This window comes from Parasteatoda tepidariorum, chromosome 1 (assembly GCF_043381705.1).
Source record: "Parasteatoda tepidariorum isolate YZ-2023 chromosome 1, CAS_Ptep_4.0, whole genome shotgun sequence".
Lineage (NCBI taxonomy): Eukaryota > Metazoa > Arthropoda > Arachnida > Araneae > Theridiidae > Parasteatoda > Parasteatoda tepidariorum.
Window position 1 is genome coordinate 54,031,075 of NC_092204.1, and position 24,531 is coordinate 54,055,605.

Below are 24,531 nucleotides of genomic sequence, written 5' to 3' on the forward strand. Positions count from 1 at the left end.
ACCCATTTGAATTAAATATTTTTCCTGTTCCGATCAGGAATGCTAATTCATCTTCTTTTTTCTTTATCTATCTTTTATCGCAAACCAGCCTTTTATTTAAGAGTGAAAACAATTTTGCTTTTTATTTAGATTTCATTCAGCTGTGGGTGACCTTTGCCACATTCTGATGCCCACATGTTCTAACAAAAGATAAAAAACCCACCTCTCACTTTGTTTGAAATAAAACGCATGTCGAAACAGGCAAAATTTATTATAGTTAAAAGTTCATGAACTTGGATTATTTTGACAAAAGGAGCTTTTTTTTAATACGTGAAAATACGGAACGCATTTGTTAAAGGGAAAAAAATGAAAAGTCAAATCTAATTTGTAATTTCAATATTTTTTCTAATTACATCATTTATGGAGGATTTAAAAAAAATAACCATAAACTATTCAAAAACTCAAGGACTATTAGGTTTGCTAATTTGAGAAAATACAATTGGTTCATTAAGTGAGTATAGTAAACCGTAATCCATTTTAGAAAAGTCAAATGTTCTATGAGTATGATTAACTGTCAAAGAACATGATCAACTTTGGTGTGCGTTTTCTCGAAAATACTCAATTGATTTTTAAAAACATTTTCTTTTTAATTTAAATACATTTTTTTAATTTATACTTTTAAAGCTAATTGAAGTGGCTCCAATTATTTGGATTATTTTGACAAAATTAATTGTATTATTTTGACAAAAGGAAAAAAAGATAAATTCTAATTTGTAATTTTAATATTTTTTTAGAAATTTACTTCAGTTATGGAGGATTTAAAAGTAGTAGTGAACTATTAGAAAAAACGTAAGAATTATTAGGTTTGTTAATTAGTGAAAATATAATTGATTAAGTTAGTATAGTAAACCGGAATTCATTTTTGGGAAGTCAAATGTTTTATAAGTGTGATTAACTGTCAAAGAATATGATCAAATTTGGTGTACGTTTCCTTGAAAATAATCTTTTGGTTTTTAAAAATATTTCTTGTTTTGCCCTAGTGCAAGTTTAACCTCTTATTTTATTAATATACTTTTAAAGTTTTATTAATACTTTTAAATTGAAATGGCTCCAATTTTGAAAGTCAAAATTTTCCAAATTAAAAAAGAAACAAAATTTAAATATCATTAAAATATTAAATATTATAATCCTCGATATAGTACTTTTCAAGAATTTTTTCTCATATTCAATTTGTTTCGAATGTTTATTTTTTTTCTTTTCCTAAATTTAATTTTTTGTTATTTATAAGTGATATTTGGACTAAAAAGGGAATTTAGTATTGAACATAAGCGTTGCTCAAGCTCGCATTTCTCATGTCAGTAAAAATAAGCAAATTGAAAACTTTTTCTAAAAAGCTTACGTAATATTTAAATGATCCCATGCATATATTATCAATTTCAAAAATAAGCAAATTGAAAATTCATCTTCCTGAAGTGCTTACGTAATATTTAAATGGCCCATGCAGACATTTTCAATTTTATGGGATAGAATTTTCAATTTTAATAGGAATCTCTCATAATAATAGTCCATTAAGTCCAAAATTTGTCTCCATAGATAATAGACAAAGACCTAATTAAAACTACCAATAGTAAAAATGAGAGTTTTGAGTGACAATTTTGAAATATTTTTGTAGGAAACGTTAAAGACATTTTCGATATTTGTATATTTTTCTTAATTTTTTTTTCTCTCCCAAATCCATTCTATGGAACCACTCAGTTATGACATAGGTAAATGAAAATGGCGCACCAAGAACAATAGCAAATTCTATCGCATTTTTGTTTTTGATCTACTTCCTAGAATATTCTTTGTCCGAGTGCTTCCATAAACAATGGAAAAAATGAAACTAGATAATGGAACCAGAAATGGAGTAAAGTAACGGAAAGTCCAATTCTTCATGAATAAAATTTTTTTCTATAGTAACAGCATTGCTTTAACAATAGAAATTCAAGAACATGAAAAAGTGTAAATTATATTAAATTACTTAAATTTGCGTTTTCTTGCTAGATATGCCCCGACCTTCGTAATATTTTGAATAAAAATAAATGAAGTACATAATAGTACATTCTGCGTTGTGTAATATAGGAGTCATTCATCTGAGATTGCAAAAATTTAAGCTGAGGCGTATATTCTTATCCTGTTAAAACAGCATGTATTTTCTTTAAAAAAAATTTTTAAAAAATACTGAATAAATAGTTTTTTTTCTTTTTTTAATGTTTAACTTCTAGCTTACGTTTACATAGGGTTATTATTACAATTTGGAACATTTGACTTACACATGTAAAGCTAAAAAAATAAAAAAAAGACAAAAAAATTAATTTTGAATGTAAAAAAAAAATCAACGAATGCAAATTTAATTAAAATAAAAAAAAAAGCTTGTATGCATGTACACTATTACCAAATGAACAAAAAGTAAATAAAATAATAATAAATTTATTTGGAGATGGAATCAAAAATTTCTCTGAAAACCAGGATTGGAAAAATCTTTTTGTAAACTTTACAGCGTTTGCTAGCCTACGAAATGCATTCCCAGATGAAACTTTTACGTACCCAAATATCTTTTTCGAATGAAAACATATGAATGTAGCGATTATAACATTATATCAACATTAAGATCTTTTATTTTAATTATATATCAGAAGCATTAAGTATTATTAAAGAAGTATGTCTTAGATATCATTAAAGAAGTATTAAAACCGAATAAGCATTGGGAGTTGTTTTACATTTCTCGTTGGTTGTATTGCACGAATAAGTAATGGTGGTGTAAATGCAGAACATTATTATTCACAAAAAGTTATCTGAAATACTTAGTGTCATTGGCTAGTGCATGCTCTTTAATTTGCCTACTTAATTACGTATAAAACAAGCAATGTTAATGCAATCATAATATCAAGAACAAATGAAGTTAATACACATAATTTTAATATTTTACCAAAACGTTAAAACATATTACAAAAATTTAATGAAACCCTTATCATACACTAAGCTACTTTCACTGCAGAATTGTAAATATGTTAATAGACGCATTTAAGTACAGGCGTATATTTCTGACTCTGATTTAGTAAAAGATAAAATGTATTGAGAAATTTTCAAAAATTCAGAAATTGGGAGAACACACATGCAAAATATTTATACTAATTATTATAAATTATTTGCGAATACTCAACATTCATTAAATTATACAATTTCTTACAAAAAAAAATTTTTTAATCCACAAAATTAGATGATGGTTAATTTTTGAAAATTATAGATTATGCTTACAGTTAATATGCTGGATTATTTTCTAAAAATTATAAATGCAGACATAATTTTAGATTGATATTTTTTCCCTCCAATACCTACTGCATAAGGACATCAGATTGAAAATAAACATCTATTACTATTTAATTAATGTTAGGAGAAAAAAATGAGTTACGTTAAAGTCTATGCAATTAAGTAACACACTAAAGTTAACACGTTAAAGTTAATGAGTTACGTTAACACGCAAAAATTTAATTCTCCATGCAAATCTGAATAGTTTTTCCTCTAAGCACCCCTTTTACTTAAGCAAAAATATCTTTGTTATAAAGATAAGCAATCATCAGAATTAGTAACGTTAATTCCCGTACGAAATCTCTTCCTTTTTTTTTTTCTCTGTGTGCTTAAGATACGGGATTAAATTTAGAGCTAGCACACTATTATTAAAAAATTTGCATACAAAAAGATATTAAATTATTCTTTGAACAGTTTTTAATTTGTTCAATTTTGCTATTTAACATCAATAGTTTAAATTATTATTTTTTTTACTGCAATATTAATACTTACGTTTTAAAATTTAAAAAAAAAATATTTTGCAAATGATATATTTGTTTAGAATTGGAACTTATTTTTCACAATCAATTAGGCTTAACGATCATTTAGAAATAAGCTTTCCTGTAACACGAGATTATTGTTTATTTTTCATGTTTCAAATTTAATAATATTCATTTTATATTTGGCTGTTCGGATTATTTATTTTATTGTACATGCAATTATTGGCAAAATTATTTATTTTATTATTGTCGTGATTCCTGCACTTGTGGCCCATGCAATTAAAATTTTCGTAAACCGAAATAACGGAACTTCCATTAATATTAACTTCAGAACAATTATATATGATATTGAAATTAGTATAATTATAAATGCAAGAATTGGAATAAAATTTTCAGTCAGAAAAAATTGTAATTAAATTACGATAAAACTTTTCGACAGAAAACATTAAAAAAAAATGCAAAAGCAAATCATAGGTTATTTTAATTTTATTTCTATTAAGAGTTATTGACATTTAATTAAATCCAACAGATCAAAGAAGAAAATTAAAATCGTATATGAATAGTTTAATATTTTATTAAATGTAAATACTATATTTTTTTTAGTAAGTAGTAGTGTCGCCATCTGTTGTTAAATTTACAAGACGCGGAAAACAACTAGAAAGTTCTGGCCTAACGCCGAATGTGCTGCCATCTACTAGAAATCTCTGGTGCAAACTAGATATTTCTAGAAATTTTCCCCAGAACTATAAATACGGAGTCATCTTTCCATCGAATTATCATCATTGACTGACGATATATATTTGTTGCTATTGAGTGTTTCAAATTTTATTGAGTTTGAGAACTTTTTCTCTGCGAACTAAGCTGTTGCTGCTAAATTACTGCTACCTGTTTCCAGTGTTGAATTTTCATATTTTTGTGAAGTAAGCGAAATATGGAGCTGTCACTTTTTAACTTGTTCGATGATTTTCCATTGCGAGTCGTAAGTAATGGAAATCCACGAAGAAGAAATGCTACACCAATCATGCGTCGATTTCTTGACTTTATGGAGGAAGATATGGATCAAAAAGTTGGATACATATATCGTCGTTTGCCTGACGCTTTGCATGTTCTGATGAAAGAGTTTGACAAACGTGAGAAATCATCATCATCCAAAAAACGAAAAGCTGATGATTCCCTTACGAGCTATGAACCTAAATCTAAAGTAAAGTTGCTCCAAAAAGATGATAAATTCCAAATTGCTCTTGATACATCGCATTATCAGCCTGAGGAAATAACTGTGAAAGTCATCAAAGATCAACTGGCCATTTCTGCCAAACATGAGAGCAAAAATGATGATTGTTATGAATTCCACGAGATGTACCGATGCTTTTCTTTACCGGATGGTGTGGATCCTGATACCATAACATCCCGATTGGATGCTTCTGGGCAGCTTACGGTGGAAGCTCCCATGAAGGCTATCCAAGATTCTCAAAATGAAAGAACTGTACCAGTGGTCAAGATGAGTGATGATAAAGCTATAGAAAATTCAGAATCACCGACCAAAGCTTGAACTATTGATGGACATTTTTATATTTTTTCATTTGTGTTCATGAGTACTGAACTTTGTTTTCATTTGGATTTGATAAAAATCACATTTTTTTTTATCTGGATTTGTGTGTAAAAGTAAGTTTTTTTTAATAAACATATTTCTCTCATAATGTAGTTTTTATTGATTTGAAATTTTTCTAATTTGTTATTTTTTAATTTATATTTTATTTTTAAAGTGACTTTAGCTTGTTTGAAAGTATAAAAAAAGTTTGAAATATTTTTAATTTATTTGAAACTTGATAATTAGTACACTTTTGTTTAGTAGGCTAACAAGAATTTAAATTTTATAAATGAGGTAAGATTCAGTTAACACATTAAAAAAAATTTTGAAGAACAGTCAAATGTGTAATTTAGTGAAAATAGCTTTAATTATATTAAAAATATTTTTAAATGCTCAATAAAAAAGTTTATTTTGTAATGCTGAGTTGGAAGTTTTAAATAAAATAAAATTATTTTATTACTAACTTCTTATTGTATAAATCAATTGGGAAAATTCCTAATTAATGAGTGCAAAAAATCATCTGAATAATGTTTATAAATGAAATCAGTTTAAAGTCAAGAAAGAGATAATCATTAAAATATAAAATATTCTTCATTTTAATATTTTAAATCAAAGGACAAATTTTTAAGATTTTACATTGAGGTGTTTCTTTTTATTAATTGAAATTTACTCTACAAGTAATTTTAATTCTGATTTCTAACTTTTGAATATTTGCAGTGTTCAATTTAAGAAAAAATCATGGTGCTCTATGCTCTGAACCCTTTTTCATTCATTATGGTTCAGAGTAAATTTGAAACTTTTTATCAAAAAGTTTAAAACAATTAAATGGATGATTTAGTGACAGTAAATTTTAAGCTCAATTTTTAAAGAAATTAAAAAATAATTTTAGTTAGTAATTATTTTGTTAAAATAACTTGCTAAGTTTTGTTTACAAATTAGTTATCTTCAAGAATAATTATGATCAATACATTCTGTCAAAAGTTATTTTAAAAATTATGTTTGACTTAAAGATATTTATTTTATTTGAATTTAAGTGTTTTTGACATTTCAGTGAAACACCACATTTTTCCCTAAGGTGACATTTTTATATTAAATTGTTTCTTATCATGTTTTTAGAAGCCTGAATTAATTTGCTTATTATTTTGATTCAAGCCTTAAAATCATTTTACATAAAATTTTGGAAGTGTGGCAAAATAAGATTTTTTTCGGTTTTGATCAATATTAGAATAACTCAAACAAAACATTATTAGAAATTACAAACTTAATTTGGATTATCTATTTGTTGCATGGCATTTAAAATTAGCCTGTCAAGAATTGTAATATTTTAATTTGATCTCTATAATGTGACAGTACATAAATATATTTTACTAATCTATTTAAGTGGACTAACAAAATATTGGGTAATTTATTAGCCAAATTTGATTAATGAAATAGTTAAGCACAGTTTTTGAATCTATGAGAAAAAATTATAAAATAAAGGTTAAATTGACTCTTATATGTCAATTGTTAGATTTAAATAGTGTTTAAAAGACCAGAAAATATTGAATTATATTATTAATCAAAACTAGGCATTATTAATGAAAAATAAAGTTATTAATAAATTAACTTGAATTTATTTAATAAAAATTGAATTTTCTTTTATATAAGTAGTTAATGAAATGGTAAATGATAAATTTGTGAAACTGTAGTGAAATTAAGTAATATAGAGTTATATATAGGTATAATAAATGTTAAATTTACTCATATATATCGATTGTTAGATAATAAAAGACCAGAAAATATTGAATTAGCAATCAAAACTGTATATTATTAATTTAAAATTAATTTATGAAAATTATTGATTTAAAAATTTAAACCAATTTAGATATGTCTTTACGCACCCTATTAGTTCGTCGATATGTTTTATACATTAACATCAACAAAGGAATTTACATTGGTGTTTTAAACTTTTTGTCTGCAAATAATTATTATAATTTTCTTAATTGAAGTTGTTAAACTATAACTGTGCATATTTATTGCTTTGCTAACTATAGAAATATATAAGTTCTCTAAGATGTATTATAAGATAGGAAGAAAAAAGTAACTGAACTTTATTATTACGCATAAGCTCATAATCTTTATAAATATAATGAAGTTTTGAAATCTGACTTATGAAATATCATTAATTATCACGAAATTTGTCTATTACATTACATATTTATTTGAAAAATGGAGCAAAAAAACCTCTTAGATTTATTTAAGCACTAAGTGTAAAACATAATAGAGAACAGTTATTTTTCTTCCCTGGATTTAACATGTTTCTCTGTTTGATTTTGAAAAATTTTTATTCGCAGATGATAATGCCAAATATCAAATTTTTTATATTGTAGATGATGTTGTGATAATCGCTGCTCTGTAGAAAATAAAATGTCTTTACTTAGAGTTACTTTAAATTTAAAACAAAACTTTTTTTAAAAAATTAAGAAACTTTGGTAAGTATTGAAAAACAAATATCAAAACCCATTCAACAATACAAATTTTTTTAATTTAAACTAAAAGCAAACTAGAATGTCAATACTTAGTTCAAAGTTTCAGAGATTTTGAAAAAATAATGACAAACAATTCACAATCACAAACAGATTGTAAAAATAGCATTTGAAAATATTATAAATTCAGCACCATAAGCATATTCATAAGCTTAGTGAATTTTTTGTATCCTTACCCGGCACTAATTTCTTGCTTAAAATTTTGATCCACGTAAAGCTATATTTATTGCTTTGCAGTTTTCACACATTTTAAACACAAAAATTATTTCTTGAACAATTGCTGGTCTAAAATTCTTCATAGCACGGAATTCCGGACATATATTTATTTTTTGCCTTAATTTGTTTTCAAAAGAGGTAGAAGAGGAATCCATGTTAGGATAATGAATGAGTGATGGAAAACCATGGTGGGTGATGTTAAAAAGTTTCTAGTGGGAAAATGGAATGAGTTGAAGAAATCACATTTCAGCATTTGCAGCTGTCGATCACTTTAGTGACTTGAGCAAAAATTTCATCCACTGTTCCAGTAGCGAGTATCTGAAAAAATAATAAATAATTAATGGACATTGAAATTCCTTAAAATCACTGCATTATTTTAAATTTACATTTCCCACACAATGGCAATGGATTTAGCAATTTTCCAAGTAAGTAAATTGCTGTCCTACTTGTTGTGAAAAATAATTGGTAAAAAATAATCCCCAGTGAAAAAAAAATTTAAAAATTAAATTTTCAACTTTCCCAATATCCAGAGGATTTCTGAGTCAAAGAATTAATTCCAATAGATGTCCTATTGATTATGCAAAAAACATTTTTTTCTTCTTAAGTATAAGAAAATAAAAAGATTTTTCGGTACTAATCTGCTTAAGGGGGCTTTGAAAAACCTCTTACCCATAGTATATTAAGTACTATTACTGTTACCACTGCACTCAGTACATATTAGCACAATTAAACAAGTACTACTGCCGCCAGTAATTTTTTGGCAGATTTTTTATGACCCCCACAATCAGATAACTACCTACTTTATTTTCTCTCTCTTAGGATAAATGATGTAGAAAAATAATTTAGAAACAGATGAAACAAGGGACCTTAATGAAAACTTAATGTGTTTACTATTTAAACATCGAAAAATTTTTTATACTAAACTTTAATACCCTAGACAATTTTATGAAAAAAAGCTTTCAAATCAGTGCTGACGCTAGAAACAATGTTTTTCGATATGAAAAAATATTAACGACACCTCTAATTTGGGTTCAACTTTACGTTACATTTTGTTTCGTGTATAACTTAGAATAGCTATAAAACTTAGAAACTTTAAATAATGAACGTGTCGAGAATGATTGACTTTTAAACCTGCAGGGGGGTAAAATATTAAGCATGCGCTCTGCTTAATATTTTACCCCCCTTTTTCTCTAAATTTTACACATTTTTTTGGACAAAATTTTTATTTGTTTAGAAGTTATTGCAATTAAAAGTTCGTGAGTTTTTTTCCCTTACTTTTTGCTTAAGCAATGATTATTTTGATAGAATGATAGAAATTTGCCTTCGTCGAGAGCTTTTTGATGAAACAGCATTTGCGTTACATGGAGAGGGAAACCACGAAAACTTCACCGGTCAGCCCAAATGTTAGGGGCCTCTATCTCATGATCCATATACCACTGATGATATTTTACAACAGAACTGTGGTCGGTGCTAGCCGAATGCAGAGTTCGTATCCATAAGCAGTCGCTGTATTTCGAATTCGGCTCACCTCATTGGGAGGCGAGTGCTCTATCTCTTGTACCACCGTTCCCCTATAGAGCAATTGTCAGATGAAGTTAAAAGATTTAACCATTCAGTCTCACATATCAACATATTCCTTAAGCATGTGAACCTAGTAGTAGCCATGCCGGGGAAAAAACCAAGACTGGATGAAAGGTGGCCAAAACTAGATACTGATTTAAGGTCTTTATAAAGTGGCTGCTCAGTGTAGTAAGATACAACTAAAATCTCAATGTAACCAAAAATATTTAAAAGAAAACTAACTTTCTTAACTTTGTCTCCATAGTAGTCTAGAATAGGCTGAGTGAACTTGTGAAAAGTCTCCAACCTTTTAGCTATTGTTTCTGCATTGTCGTCGGCTCTTCCACTTGTTTTACCTCTGTTTAGTAACCTCTCTATCATAACATCGTCCGGAACATCAAAATACAGCAAGAAGGAACATTTGCATATCTGTGGAGGGTATAACAACACTACATTATTATGCAATATATTACGGTTTCGAAGTTTAATATCCTCTAATATCTAAAGAATTAAGTTTCAAATTAAATCCTTTCTAATTAGCCAAGTCCATTATAAAAAATTTTAAAAGCAAAAACAATCGATCATAAAGACATTCAGACTTTTGCAAAACATTTCTTTCTTTATCCTTAGTGATTTTATGTAATTTTAAATAGCAAAATACAAAATCGGTCAATTAGCTCTCGAGAAATAAAATTCTAACTATGCGACTATTTTTAAAAAAATAACTCAGAAACTATTCGACCTATTTATTTCCAATTTTGTATTTTGCCCTTTAAAAGTATATTTTTTTAAATGATATAAAATTTGTATACCTTACAATTCAAAATGTTTCGATTATCTTTTTTTTTTTTAAATAATAATCATTCCAAATTATATACAGCGTGTAAAAATTATCTTTGGATTTGTGTACAAAAATATTTCGATTTGCTTTAAAAGTTCACGAAATATGGCGGAATGCACAGATAATAAATTTAACATGAAAGGGTAGAAACTTTCGACTGCTCACATGTCTCAACAATTGGGAAAATTTTTAGATTGCGCTGCCTAGAATATTTTAAGGAACAAGAATCAGAATCTGTCGATAAAAAGGTATGTTAATTCATATAAAATGTATTTTTGCATCTGATTTCATTGCTTAAAATTGTCTGCACTAACTGATTAGCATATTCAAAATAAGGTCCTTGAACTATTCAAAATGAGTCCTGGTACGTAAAAATCCGATCATTAGATTAAAGTTATTCAGGATGTTCACTTTTTTTGCATTATATATACTGTATACCATTAATAAAAAATAATTTGATATTAGTTATAATTAATAAGTTTTTACCAAACATAACTTAATACTAATGCGATAAACATATTTTCTGTTCTACGTTCTACGGTAAGAAAACTTATGATCTAGAATTGTTTTAGTAATAACCGATTAAAGATAACAGATTATAAAATTGTAATTATAATTTTTTTAATCTATAATAATAAGAAAATTTTTTTCTTCACTTTTTCAGTTATATATTTTGTAGAAATTTAGAAAAAATTCGGGAATTTTCTAAAGAAAACTCATACATTTATAACCTAAAATGCATGTCGGTACTTTTCCATTTTGCCGGAGCAATTAAATTCAGTTGTTTTATTTATTTATTTAATTTCAAAAAATAACCAACATACACCTTTTAGGGGAAAAAAAACAGTTTAATTTTTTGCGTCCGGGGATTTTGCGTTGGTGACTTTATCAGCGGCGGCAGCCAAATGGAGAAGCAACTCAATTTCCTCACAGAACACATACGTACATTTCAGTTCAATGTGTAGTATTTCAATTTTCGAAATGCTCACCTGGTTTTCAAATTCTACAGCTTGGCCAGCTTCTCTTGGATAACCATCTATGAGAAAACCATGAGAATTCGCAAGATTTTTCTGTATAGCTTCCTTTAGTAAAGTCAGCACTTGATCCTAAAATGTTTTGTAAATTTATATTCCTTAACGAGATTCCCAATATATATTTTTTTTTCATTAGAAGTTACTAAATATTTAATACAAACAATACAATTACGATATTTATTAAACTATTATGCTACGCAACTTTGTTACTTGCTTTTATGCCAGTCTGTTTTGTGAGGGCAAATCTTGCAATCTCAATTTTCACCATTTTTCCCTAAATAAGGTGCTTAAATGTTGACTAAAGCTCTGTGCAGCACAAATTCTTATATCTTACTCTTTATTGGTACAAGCGAAATTTATAATTAATCGGGTTTTTTTCCCTTCTCTTTCCAATGTACAATAAAATTACATTCTCAAAACTAAACTAAAAGTTTTTTAAAAATCACATTTTTCAACAAAGCAAATGCGAAGGAAATAATTTTATTTTTGTCAAAACCCGACATGAGAAACTTGTACAGTTATGAAATCAACTTCGATTTCTATCTAAAAGTCTCCCGTATGTTTTTTTGTAAATGATGCATCCTAAGCTTGTAATTTTAGGTGTAACAAAAATATAATTATTTACTGTTTTTTTAATTCACTTCGAAAACGTATTTTTTAAATTTAGTTTTTATTTTATAATGATTTTCTTGACGTATGCTTTTGTGTAAAAAGAATGTATCAATACGGTTTTTTTTCGAATAAAAGATATAACTTTGTTTGCAAGTTGTATGAATTTTAATTTAAACGTAATTTCTTTTAGAAAAAGAGTATGAGTTAGTCCAGTAATTATAGCAAAGAAAATGGATATTTCTTTGAAAAATACCTGAGATATTTGTTGACGAAAGGCTAAACGATGCCTGAAAATTCCCCACTTTCCACAGCAGGCTTTATTACCCTCTTTTTTGGATTTGGGGGGGGGGATTTGATGGGTAAAAATGAAGACGTTAGGCATTGTTTTCGATGCAATTTCTTACGATGAATTTAATGAGGCTATACAAACAAATCAATCGAACAAATCAATCGTCAATCGAACAAACAGTTCAAAAATTGCAAAGGTTTTCATGTATTAAAAATACTATTTTTGACATGACTAAATACACTTTTCATTTTGCTATCTAGGTGCTGAATGGTAGCGCTTCGCACTCTCGCGCCATAGATCCTGGGTTCGATCAACACCTCCTAGAAGTAGAAAGGCCTCAGCACGGATCAATTTAGTAGTCCAATGTGACGAAGTTAACTGCGCAGTAGACGCAAAATAAGAAAGAAGTCATTGCGTTAGGGGTACTAAGCTGCGCAGTGGTTGAAAATACAAAATATGTCATTACGTTTGGACTACTAAGGGATATTTATGGTAACCCGTGCTGAGGCCTGTTCTTTCTAGGAGGTGTTGGTTCGATCCTAGGGCTGAGCAAGTTTGACTCAGCCTTTCATCCCTTCAGTGGGTCGATAAAATGAGTACCAAGCATGCTTGGAAACAAAACACTGGGGGATCCGAGTTTAGCAGACCACCTAACCGGAACATCTGCTCCGGCACCCCCAGGGACCAAGGTCAAGAAAACTGAAATGGGCACAGAAGGTTTTGGCCCTTTATGGGTTGTCGCTCTAATGAGTTTAATTTAGGGGCTATCTGAACATGTGAGGTACATTTTCCAATGAAATTTTTAATACTAAATTGAATGATGTAAAATTTGACTTAATATGATAAATAGTTTTACAGTTATAAGGGTTTTTTTTTTGTGAGGAGCGCTATTCAAAAATATAAAATTTTATATAAAGAAGAAAAAAATTTTTTTTTCATTTTTTGATTTTTAACTTTTTGATTCGTGTTTTGTCTCATTCGATTAAACGATAAAAATGCAAAAGAAACCAATACAGTACTTGTCTATGTAGCAATGTAAGAGGTAATAAAGTGCTAAATAAGTGCAAAATCAAAATTTTACTTTTAGCACATAAAATGCTTAGTCTGAAATGAAACCAAGTCTCGGAAATGGTTTCATCAAATTCAGCGTGAAAAATCACACCAGAAACATGATATACAATAATGCTGTGATTTCTAGTTTAAAAATCTTGTTATTTATCTATTCTTAAAGATTCAAAAGTGAGTTTAAACTTTTAACCAGTACTGTATATGTTAATTTTTTTTCTCACTCGAGTCATTTCAAGAAGTAATTCAACGTTTTAACAATCAAGTAATCCCCCGTTTAAAAAATTGATTTTGAAATAAACAGACCATGCATTACAAGATTAATTTTAGTTTCCTTATAGAGTTTTAAAAAAAATCGATTAACAATAATTTTTTTTGAGATATCTGTGCCAGGAGAGAGATCTCTTTTGTCTGAATTATACTAAAATATTAATGGTCAGGGGACACCAAGTTGAATTTTGCACGCTAGCTTAAAGTCGATAACAAAACGTCTAAGTTCATAATTTCTTGAAAAAAGATTAAACGATAAGCCTTTCTTGTCCGATCAGTTAAAGTTTGCGTTAACTGATCGGATGCTTTAAAATAAAGTGATACAAAGTTTCACTTCAATAAAATGAAAGGATAATATTTTAGGCACAGTGTAGTTATCAAAAACATCGATTCACCATTAAATTTCTCAACCATCACTCAAAATAAAAGGCTATTTAATGGCCGTTAATGTAATTGCACAATTCATTCTATTTTATTATTTAGTTAGTGTATTTCTTTTCTAGCAATTTGATAGCTAAAAGTTGTAAGACACGACTCACAAGAATAAATTACTTTATCTACAATGAAGAGAAGTTGTAATCATTGAAATTGGCGTGTCTGTGGTTCATTTTTCATAACTTAATTTAAAAATAGAAAATACTTTTAATGGATGGTTTCTTCTGAATAGAAAAGAAGCGTAGAATAACAAGGGGAGAATAATTTATTCGAGTCAATTATATTCTTTGATAAGTAATGGTTGATTCACGAATTTTACAGAAACTGCATCACGATGAATATGGTAACTTCTGCCGCTGCTTAAAAAATCATTTTCAAGCAAAATCGACGGCACATTTGGAATGTGATAAACATTTTTATATGCGACGCCTTCAATTCAAAAAAGTTGTATTTTTTAAGGAACATCAATTACAGTAAAATTATATAGTTTATTTCTTTGACGCGATGGAACACCGGTGTTTCTTTAAGATTTTTTTTAATTTCGAGTTACAAGTAAAAATTTATTTTGGTATTTTTGCTTGTAATTAGAGCGTCATATATTTCGATATAAAAACAACAGTCTAATAGTAACTGTTGTCATTCCCTGGGAAGGATAGCTACGAAGTCTTTTTCTCTTTACACCGCCAGATGGCGTTCTTTTTAAATTTGTATGTGTTTGTTTGCTTTTTGTTAATATGCTTTTTGTTAATAAACTTTACTTTCTGTCTGAATCTCGATCCACGGACTACAGTAACTAAAAAAATCTGTTATATTATCGGAATTATATTTGTACTGAAATATAAAATCCAAAAAAAGTAGTCTGAATTTTTTTTTTCATTCATAGTCACAAACTTATCAGTAATTGGTTTTGTAAATTAAAGAAATTTCAATGATAGATAATTGTTTCTCTTAGCTCCAAAAAAGTGCAAATTTGAATAATTATTATTGTTTGGAAGATTTTGCCTTTAACGCAGAAAAAGACACCGGAGTTTCATGTTGCATTTCATCTTAACCATAATATATTAAAACGTTAACTATAATATTTTTCACTTATTTTATTCAAAATTAAAACAAAACAATGAAAAGAGTATGAAAAATACGTTTAATAAAAATTCAGCGTCAAAGGTTTTTGAGGGCAGATAGCTATGTATAAATTGAACACAATTGTAGTATAATTATGATTTTTTTTTAAAAAAAGTATAATGTAGTTTAAGTAATAAGAAATGAACTATTAAAAGGCATTGCCATATGTTCATTTTGAAATGTCATGCATCAGAAAAGTATATGTTTACATTTCATAAAAATTATTTTTTCCATGAATTAATAATTTAATATTTTAAATAACCAATGTTATTAATGAAAGCAATTTAATAGTTATGTAATAATAAATAAAAGACTATTTTAAGATGTACATTAATTTACAGAAAACGTTAATAGCATAGTAAATTCATTGTAATCTTTTTTATTTTTTTCTATTTAAAAGCATAGAACAGTTGAAGAAATATTATAGCACAGGGGTTTTCAACTTACATGAGGCCGGAGGCCACAATTAGAAACACCAGTCAAATGGCTGGCCGAAACTTTATCAAAATTTTATATAGCACTCTTTTATGTATGAAAAAACATTAAATATTATTGTCAGACTTTTATCAAGTTGTACAAAACAAAAGTATTGAATTACAAATTGAAAGAAGAAGTAAATTTTTTACCTGAGAAATAATTTTTTTTCTCCGTTTGTATGTTAAATTTCACAGAAACGAAGAAATTAGGTTTTTTTTTAACGAAAGAAAAATATTTTAAACACATATAGATTTTTTACGAAAATTGTCCGCAAAAAATGCTCGCCAGTTGGTAACCACTGCTATAGCATATATTAATATAAAATATACAAACATTTATGAATGATAATTTAAATCTTTTATGCTGCAGATTTATAATTTCTTAAATTTGGTGACGTCGGAGAAATTTATTGTTTATCGGCGTGATGAACATATATTACTTAAAATTCTAAGATAGTAAAAAGCTCTTTGTTAGTTTTTTTTTTCTTTCTCTTTTTTTAAAAAAGTTTTGTACTTAAGCAAAATATATCTTCTAACTATACAAATTGCCAAAATACTCCTTGAAATTTGAACCTATAAACTACTGATAGAAACTGATAGCTGATAACTTCTCCCATTTTCGATTTATCGAAAAATAAAATGCTAAGTATTTCATTCATTGGATCCTGAATGTATTTTAACCTGAAAGTTTTGGAATAATAAATTTATAAAAAATTGCTATTTGAGGAAGAAAACGCTGCTTTCTCCTCTCAGTAACTTCACTGAAGTAATGATAAAAAATAGTTTCGAATCCAACAAAAGTTGTTCTAGCTAAATCACTGTAGAGAAAATTTATCACAAGTTAGAAAAAGTAGTTTTGAATGGGTGTCCCAAAAATAATTGAGGATTTGAAAAAATTAATTATAGAAAGATAAAAAGAGATTTAAATTTTCAGTAAGCTGTATCACCGAGGAAACCAGATTTTTTAAACAAAAATTTAAATTAGTTACAAAATTTGTCAGAAGATGGCAGGAAAACCTATAAAACGTTTTCTGCATCACGTCAGACCATTTCAACTGAAATATTTTCACCAGATACCAATGAATTACCTCAGACTTGATCAGGTATTTATTTTGAAAATAATGTTCTACAGTTTTCATTTGTTAACCGCGCCATCTGTTGCTGAAACTGGTTATTAAATTGGTAACTTGGTGAGAAGGAAAACCAAGTTTCCAATGCAGCATGTGGTAAACGGTACATTTCTACTCTCATCAGTTTCTTTTTAAATTAGTTTTTTAACAGAAACTACAAGATGACTAAAACAAAAACTAAAATCAAAATCTTAAGCTAAATAAAAGTTATTCAACAAATAGTTTCAACCCCGAGCAGAAGTAGCAGATCGCTGTAGTTTTATAAAAGTTCATGAAAATTTTACATAGAGTTCGAGACCGAAACCTTTTTTCAGTAAACAAACCCAAGTCTGTCTCGTCTCTACTCATTACATAAAATAATTAAATATTTACATTTGAGACTAGTTGTCCTTTTTTCATGGTATCCGCTAATTTGGTTCCACGATCTGATCCAGAAGCACATTCTGCGCGAAGCAAGTCTCCCGTTGAGAGGTGAGTAAAACCATATTTCTCGACTATTTTTTCACACTGTGTTCCTTTACCAGATCCCGGACCACCTAAAAAAAGAATTTCCCATTGATAATAAAAAGACAATTGAATTTCGACTGAATAATACGCAATAGAATAAATCACTAATAGCAATTAAAGGTCATGGTTTGCAACTTTCATCATTTATTGTTGGGCACAGAGTATCTTAGAAGTCGTTGACGATGTGAAAAATGTTTTAAAAGAAATAAAAAGGAATAGAAATATACGGTTTACAGCTTTTTCTCTAAATTAGTTACAAAATCTTAGAACTGAACATTTGAATTTTTAGGTAGTAGCCAATGGCCGGTAGACTCTTATAACTTAGTGGCTACTTTTTCCCAAAACCTAATGAGTTGGTGACCGATAATGATAGATCCTTTTTATATTTAATAGCTACTTTTTGCAAACCATTTTTTAGCTTGGGTTAAATTATATTTTTTTAAAAAAATATCAGAAAAAATCTACGGCTTTAAAAAGTTAATTCAACAATACAAATAATATAAATCTATGATAAAATTTAGTTGAACAATACTTAGTTTAAAGAACTCTATTTAAAAATATTTACGAAGACAAAATAATTCAATGTATACATTACAACTTTGAAATATGTTAATTCCACATGAATCTTTCCATCGAAAATTGATTGATTCTGAAAGATCAAAATTTTGAAGGGAGACATTGGGCATTTTAATGAGAATTCTGTTTTCAAGAGTGTTTCTGCATTGATGTATTTTTATCATTAAACAATAAAAAAAAATTTAAAAAAAAACGATTGGAAAAGTGACCGGTGGTTTATTTCATGTATTACTTCATTTTCGAATGTCTAGTAATTTTTTTCAGGTCTACTAAGTCTGTTAACAGAAAGCGCTGTCGAGAAAAACTGTGAGACCAAGGAATCAAAATAACCAATAAAGCGGTTCGGGTTCATATGCCTGTCTCATCTCTATTAAAAACCGAATGATATTATAAATCAAGTCTGACGCAAAAACAAAGCGGAAAAGGTAGGGAGATCACTAGGACAGAAGCACACTATATGATGGACTCTTTTATCCACCTTTAATACGCTATCTTTCGGTACAAAATTAAGAATATTTTACCATGAGGCAATTAAACCTTTTTAAAAACTCGTACAATTTATGAAAAAGAAACTCTGACATCTAATTTAGACACTACATGTATCTGTAAACGGTCCCATCCATATGATTTTCAATACAGCATTTTATGTCAATAAATGTTACAGCTTAATTGAGAGTAATCAGACTGTGCACCTTTCATCTTTCATTACATTTGTAATCATGAGTTTTCTTCTTCTTTTTCGGCACTAGAGTCCGAGATAAGCCAAGTCAGTCTCAATAAGTTTTTGTCATCTTGCCCTGTTAGTCAACATTGTCCACCATCTTCCAGAACCAATCACTTGGAGATATTTTTCAGCGCTGTCTTGGCAGCTAAGGGCCTCGCTTACGGGTTAAATCATCTAATGCGATTAGATTTAATGATATGGACGATATTTGGTTGTTTAAAGAATTTCTTGTAAATCTCGAAATCGTAAAAGATGAGCCACCTGTTCTTTTCGTTGACAGCACCAAAAATTATTCGAATCTTTTTCCTCAGAAACCCCATCAATTTGCTCTAGTACTGGTCGTATATGGTTTTTTTTTTTTAATTATTAGATCCTATTAAATACTTATTTTAATTAAGTATAAGTTTGTTATTTAATAACGACAAGCTAAAATTCAAAGATTTTAAATGAGTAAGAGTTCCAGAACTATTTATAATGAAAAATCAAAAAATATACTTAAAACTACTTCATTATTATTAATTAAAACATTGATTAAATGATCAAAACAAGGTTTCATGTTNATTATTCTAATCTTTTTCCTCACAAACCCCATCAATTTGCTCTCTTCTGATTTAGTGAGAGCCCAGCACACACTCCCATATGTTAATACTGGTCGCATATGGGTTTTTTCTTTATTATTAGATCCTATTAAATACTTATTTTAATTAAGTATAAGTTTGTTATTTAATAACGACAAGCTAAAATTCAAAGATTTTAAATGACTAAGAGTTCTTGAACTATTTAAAATAAAAAATTAAAAAATATACTTAAAACTATTTCATTATTATTAATTAAAACATTGATTAAATGATCAAAACAAGGTTTCATGAATAGAAAGCGTTTCTTACCCAGTTTATGCTTATTTATGATTCTCCAGATATAATTTTAAAAAATCCTTAAAATTTGACTAGAGCTATTTTCTGTTTAGGAAATAATAAATCGTGGATCTTTAAGTTGTATAAAATCAATTTAGAAAAAGTTCGAGACGTAACCTTAAGTCTAGTCTCACACGGTTCTAAAAAACACGAGCATAAATTAAAAGGCTTGCAATGAACAAAAACAATGGACCTTACATTTAGAAATAGAAGTATTTTTATAGTTCACGATTTTCAAAGCTACGAGAAAATATCAAGGCAACAAAGATGTAAACATAGCTTCGAAAATGTTTTGCTATGAAGTCAAGGAAGCGTAAAAAATAAATTGAATATTGCAAAAATTTTACATAATTTTTGCCAGCAACTCAAATTAAATTCAGTTGTAAAACTTAGAATACCAGATTACTAATTAATAGTTTTTACTTTAAATTCTTGCACTTGCTGATTTATAGCTGTATTTTCTACGTTTTAACGGGGGCTTTTTACTTCAAACAAACAAGGTTATTTTGATCAATTATTTTAACATATTTATTAATTTTGCATTAATATTTTGTCCACTGTGAAGTTAGCCTCACTTATAAACAAACACTAAAGACGAAAGGAAATAAAATTTTAAAAATTTGAATAATTTCAACAACATAGTAATTTTATGAATTCGGTACAACAATTTTGTATTTTTTTTTAATTAGCTGCTATTATCGCATATAAACCCCTTAGAGACTTAATGACCAACCATTTATAGAGAAAGATATAATTATTTGCATACATTTAACTTAATATTTTCTGACAATTTTTGGTACAATTTTTTACTTTAATAACACAAATCATGCTTTTTTAAATTCATTTTATCCTGAAAGATATGTTTTGTTGTTACAGATTCGGAAATCAATGAAATATTGCATAAATAATAAAAATAAGCACATGAGAAATCAGAACATTAATTCTATAAAATTAAAAAAATTTTCAAATAACTTGAAACTATTTGTTTCTTTATTTACAGCAGATTTCCGTACAGTAAAATAAATGAAAGAGATGTACATTTTATTTTAAACAAAAAAAAATTAAGAGTTTTCGAAAAGATGAAAAGATTTAATTTACACAAATATTTTTTACTCTGGGTGTTTTTTTCTTCCTCTAAGATCATTTTTAAATAATGGAAAACATTAAAAATGCTAAGAGCATTAGTTAGAAAAGAAAAGGAAGATACGATGATATTGATGGTAATCTTCGAAAAAATTTAAGTTAGCGTGAAATTTAATTTTATATTTCGAGATATATGTGTTAGATAAGATCGATAGTGACATAAAGATTTCGAAAAAACAAGTCTATGCAAATACTACTTAGAATACTGAACTCGCGTTACTATGGTTACGAAACAAGAAAATCCTATTATTTATGGATAGTGTTTTGTGTTGTTTCAAATATATAAATCATTGTTTATTTAAAAACGTTTAGTTTTCTTTCCTTATTTTCTCCACTATATCAGAATTTAACAAAAAGCGGTTTTTATTTGCACTTTAGTTCTGGTCATATTAATCTCTGACAGATTAATCTTGAACGATTAGCACAAGAAAAAATAGTATCCATTTTATTTTGTATTTTATGACTGTCAATGAACAGCCAATGAGAATTTGAGTGTACGTCTACCAATGTTCAACTCCATAGCCTTGTTATTTTGAACCCAACCCGGAAGACAAGGGAACTCCTAGATCAAGTATTGAGAAAAATTTTGCCTTCGTAGAGGACTCTTTGTTAGAACTAACTCGCATTCGGCGTTACATGGAGACGAGAATCACGAAAACCTCCCACGGTTTACCTGGCGGCAAGGGGACTCTAACCCAAGATTCGTTTACCATCGAGGGCATTTTACTTCAGCACTGTGGTCAATGTGAGCCGGGTGCAGAATTCGTATCCACCAGTCATTGCTGGGATTCGAACCTGGGTCATCTTATTGAGAGGTGAGCACTCCATTTCCTGAGCCACCATGACTCTTGTATCGTCCTTTATGAAAAAAGGACAGTTTTCCCGGAAGAGTCTAATGTGAACTAGGGGCATGGAGATTAAAACCTCAGAAGTCATAACCCCGGCCTGTTGATAACGATGTAGTTAGCCTTGCGCATCGACTGCCTTTACTTCCCAGTTATTTAGGTACTCATAAATCTGCAGCTGGGTTGGCTTCAAGCTACCACTGTATTCATTATTTACGGATACAACAATAATTTCCAAAATAAAATAAAATACTTTTCTACTGGATAATTAAAACCAATATTAAAAGTAGGTTTTATTTATCATTATCAACACGAGTAAAATATTAACAGATTTATAAATTATTTTGCTTCTGTATTTAGCAAGTTGAGTAAATTCAAGAAGCTAGTTTTAACCATTTAGTAAAATAAATAAAACTAGGTTCCAATTTAAAAGTAACAAGCTCATCCAACAAAAGAATGTTGGCAATTTGCCTGCACTGCTTGTAAAGCCTATTATTACAATTTGTCTCCCACTTCTATCAAATAAAACATTTCAGGTGATTTGTTAACTAATGAAAATAGATTTTTTTTTTAGAAACAATAATTTTTTTTGTCTAATCTGAAATATTTATTCTATAATTATTTTCTAAACTATAGTTGTAGTAAAAATTTAAAAATACATTCTCGAAAAAGATTGCTACATTTTATTTTAACTTTACTAAGCAGTTCTTTAATAATATGTTACATTCATTAATAATATGTTAATATATCTGGTTATTTTCAACGAATTTCATGTCCCCCGTTTTTTTATTTACTATCCTTACAACGATGTCATTTTTAATCATAATATTTTAATGGACAATAAAATGAAAAATTTCAATGCGAAATTACAGTTGGAAATTTTAATAGAGAATCAAATGCGGAAAATTTCGATGCAAAATCAAATTTGGTAAATTTAAATTCGAAATCAAATGTAGAAATTCATTATACATCTACCTGTAATATAAATCTCCATACATGCATTATGTATGCTATATTGTCAAAGATATGACCTAATCTCAAACAATAAAAGAGTTTCGCCTAATAATCATAATTCGAATGGAAACCGTTGTACCAGTGTACATTTTTATTCGATATAAAAATTTTGCTCAGCCCCGTTGTTAGAATTTCATAAGTTACCTTCTCCTTGCAGGTGAGAGGCAGCCCACCATGAGTGGGTTTGGCTGGTTACATTTTATATTTTTAATTGATAATTTATTAATCTAGATTTGTTTTTTTATTTATTAAATATTAGAATAAATAAATATATTTATTCAGGAATAAATATTAACTTTATTTATATCTCAATTTCTTATTTGAATCACCTTTTCTTTATAAAGTAAATAAATAAAAAAAAATTCAATTGAGGCGTTACTTTAATGCGTCATTTTGGAATAGGCGACAATTTTCAAAATTACACCAAAAACCCACGCCGTGTATAAACCGTCTATTGATACCTTTTATATTATTGAAACTATCATTAATTATAATTATTAGTAATTCTGTTACTGATAATATATATTGGTGAGGTGTTGATCCTATACTACCCTAAATACTTTTATTACATTTAAAATTATTTAAATGCTACATTTATTTGAAAGAAAAGTTATTTTATAACGCATGCTCTTTTTTTCACTGAGCGTTAGCAAATATTTATTTTCTCCGTAAAGCTCAGTGAAGGAAGAAAAAAGTTAAAATAATTAGCATTTTGAAAAATTGAATTTTCTTAAAATAAAATTTAAAACTTATTAAGGGAATGTATACTTTAAACTATTTTTTTAATAACAGCAAGTTAATAAATAAATTTAGTTAATAATATAACTGACAAATCAAAATCATAGAAACAATTTCCATGCATAATGCAAAAATTATTTTCAAACATGTAATCTTACCAATCACAAATATTACCGGCACATTAATTTCCTAAAAACAAAAAATAAAGAGAGATATATAGAAAATATATAAAGAACATATAGAATGTATAGAGAACATATAGAAAATAGTAATAAAAACAGTTATCAAACTATTTTTATCACTGAGTTCAGAAACTTAGTAAATTAAAATTTAAATAATATTCAATGAAGTAAATATAAAATATAGTTACATCTTATGTTCGAATGAACAAAATTATTAAAACATTAGGTATTAAAATTAAAAATTTTTGCAAACGATAAATAAAAATAAATAAATGAATGGAAATATAAAATAAAAACAGTTACCAAACTATTTTATGACGGAATAATTTGTAAATAATAATACTAATAATCATCAAAAAACCATGAAATGGAACTAAATTTGACGCTCGAATGAATAAAAATTTTAAAATATTAGGCATAAATAATTAGCACTAAATTTTAATTAATCAAAAGATTTAAAATGACACATAGAAACCGTCAACAATCTCATTTCTAATATTAGGCCAAAATATAAAAGCAAAGAAATAATAGTAAAATCATCGTTGAAGAGCGAAACGTAAAGAAACACAAATTTGCGGGGAAAGACATCAAAATCTGTCAATAAATCAAAGTGAGAAACGTTTAGAAATTCTAACTTACCGCCATGACTTTCTCAGCTGGTTAAGTGGAGAAATTAGGTCATCGACAGAAGGGTGACCTTATCCTGCGCGAGCTGGAACAGTGAAACCATGCGAGATGCAATGAAACAGTTTTGCGTCATCGCCTTTTCCTGAGCGAGCCAAGAAAATTGATCCAAATTTAATTAACGATTTTATCGCCATCTAGCGACTTTAAAATATACTTTTTGTTGTCCTTAGAATTCGAAGCTTTAATAAGTCAAATTAAAGTACAAAAAAAATGTTTTGGGTTTTAAAGAATT

At 27.9% G+C, this 24,531-nt stretch overlaps 2 protein-coding genes across 2 annotated transcripts; one reads left to right on the forward strand and one right to left on the reverse strand.

The window, feature by feature from the left end:
* The first annotated feature begins 4,489 nt into the window (after positions 1-4,489).
* LOC107438005 (protein lethal(2)essential for life) lies at positions 4,490-5,507 on the forward strand. Its single transcript, XM_016050159.4, has one exon. It carries the CDS (start codon positions 4,738-4,740, stop codon positions 5,353-5,355), a length of 618 nt encoding a protein of 205 aa, XP_015905645.2. The 5' UTR covers positions 4,490-4,737; the 3' UTR covers positions 5,356-5,507.
* Positions 5,508-7,896: 2,389 nt separating this feature from the next.
* On the reverse strand, positions 7,897-24,388 carry LOC107438018 (Adenylate kinase 1). The gene is made up of 6 exons (XM_043040820.2): positions 24,252-24,388; positions 23,589-23,619; positions 17,342-17,505; positions 11,526-11,642; positions 9,939-10,124; positions 7,897-8,453 (listed from the first exon to the last, which is right to left on the reverse strand). Exons 1-6 carry the CDS (start codon positions 24,255-24,257, stop codon positions 8,382-8,384), a joined length of 576 nt encoding a protein of 191 aa, XP_042896754.1. The 5' UTR covers positions 24,258-24,388; the 3' UTR covers positions 7,897-8,381.
* Positions 24,389-24,531: the final 143 nt, after the last annotated feature.

What these genes read in the sequence shown, in the direction of transcription:
- LOC107438018 (XM_043040820.2), bottom strand. An exon ending in GCCGGTAATATTTGTGATTG is followed by an intron (nt 17,506 to 23,588) that starts GTAAGATTACAT and finishes TTCTTTTTTTAG; the next exon opens with GTGGTCCGGGATCTGGTAAA. An exon ending in AAGGACAACTAGTCTCAAAT is followed by an intron (nt 11,643 to 17,341) that starts GTAAATATTTAA and finishes AAAACATTTTAG; the next exon opens with GATCAAGTGCTGACTTTACT.
- LOC107438005 (XM_016050159.4), top strand. Translation starts at nt 4,738, where the DNA reads ATGGAGCTGTCACTTTTTAACTTGTTCGATGATTTTCCATTGCGAGTC.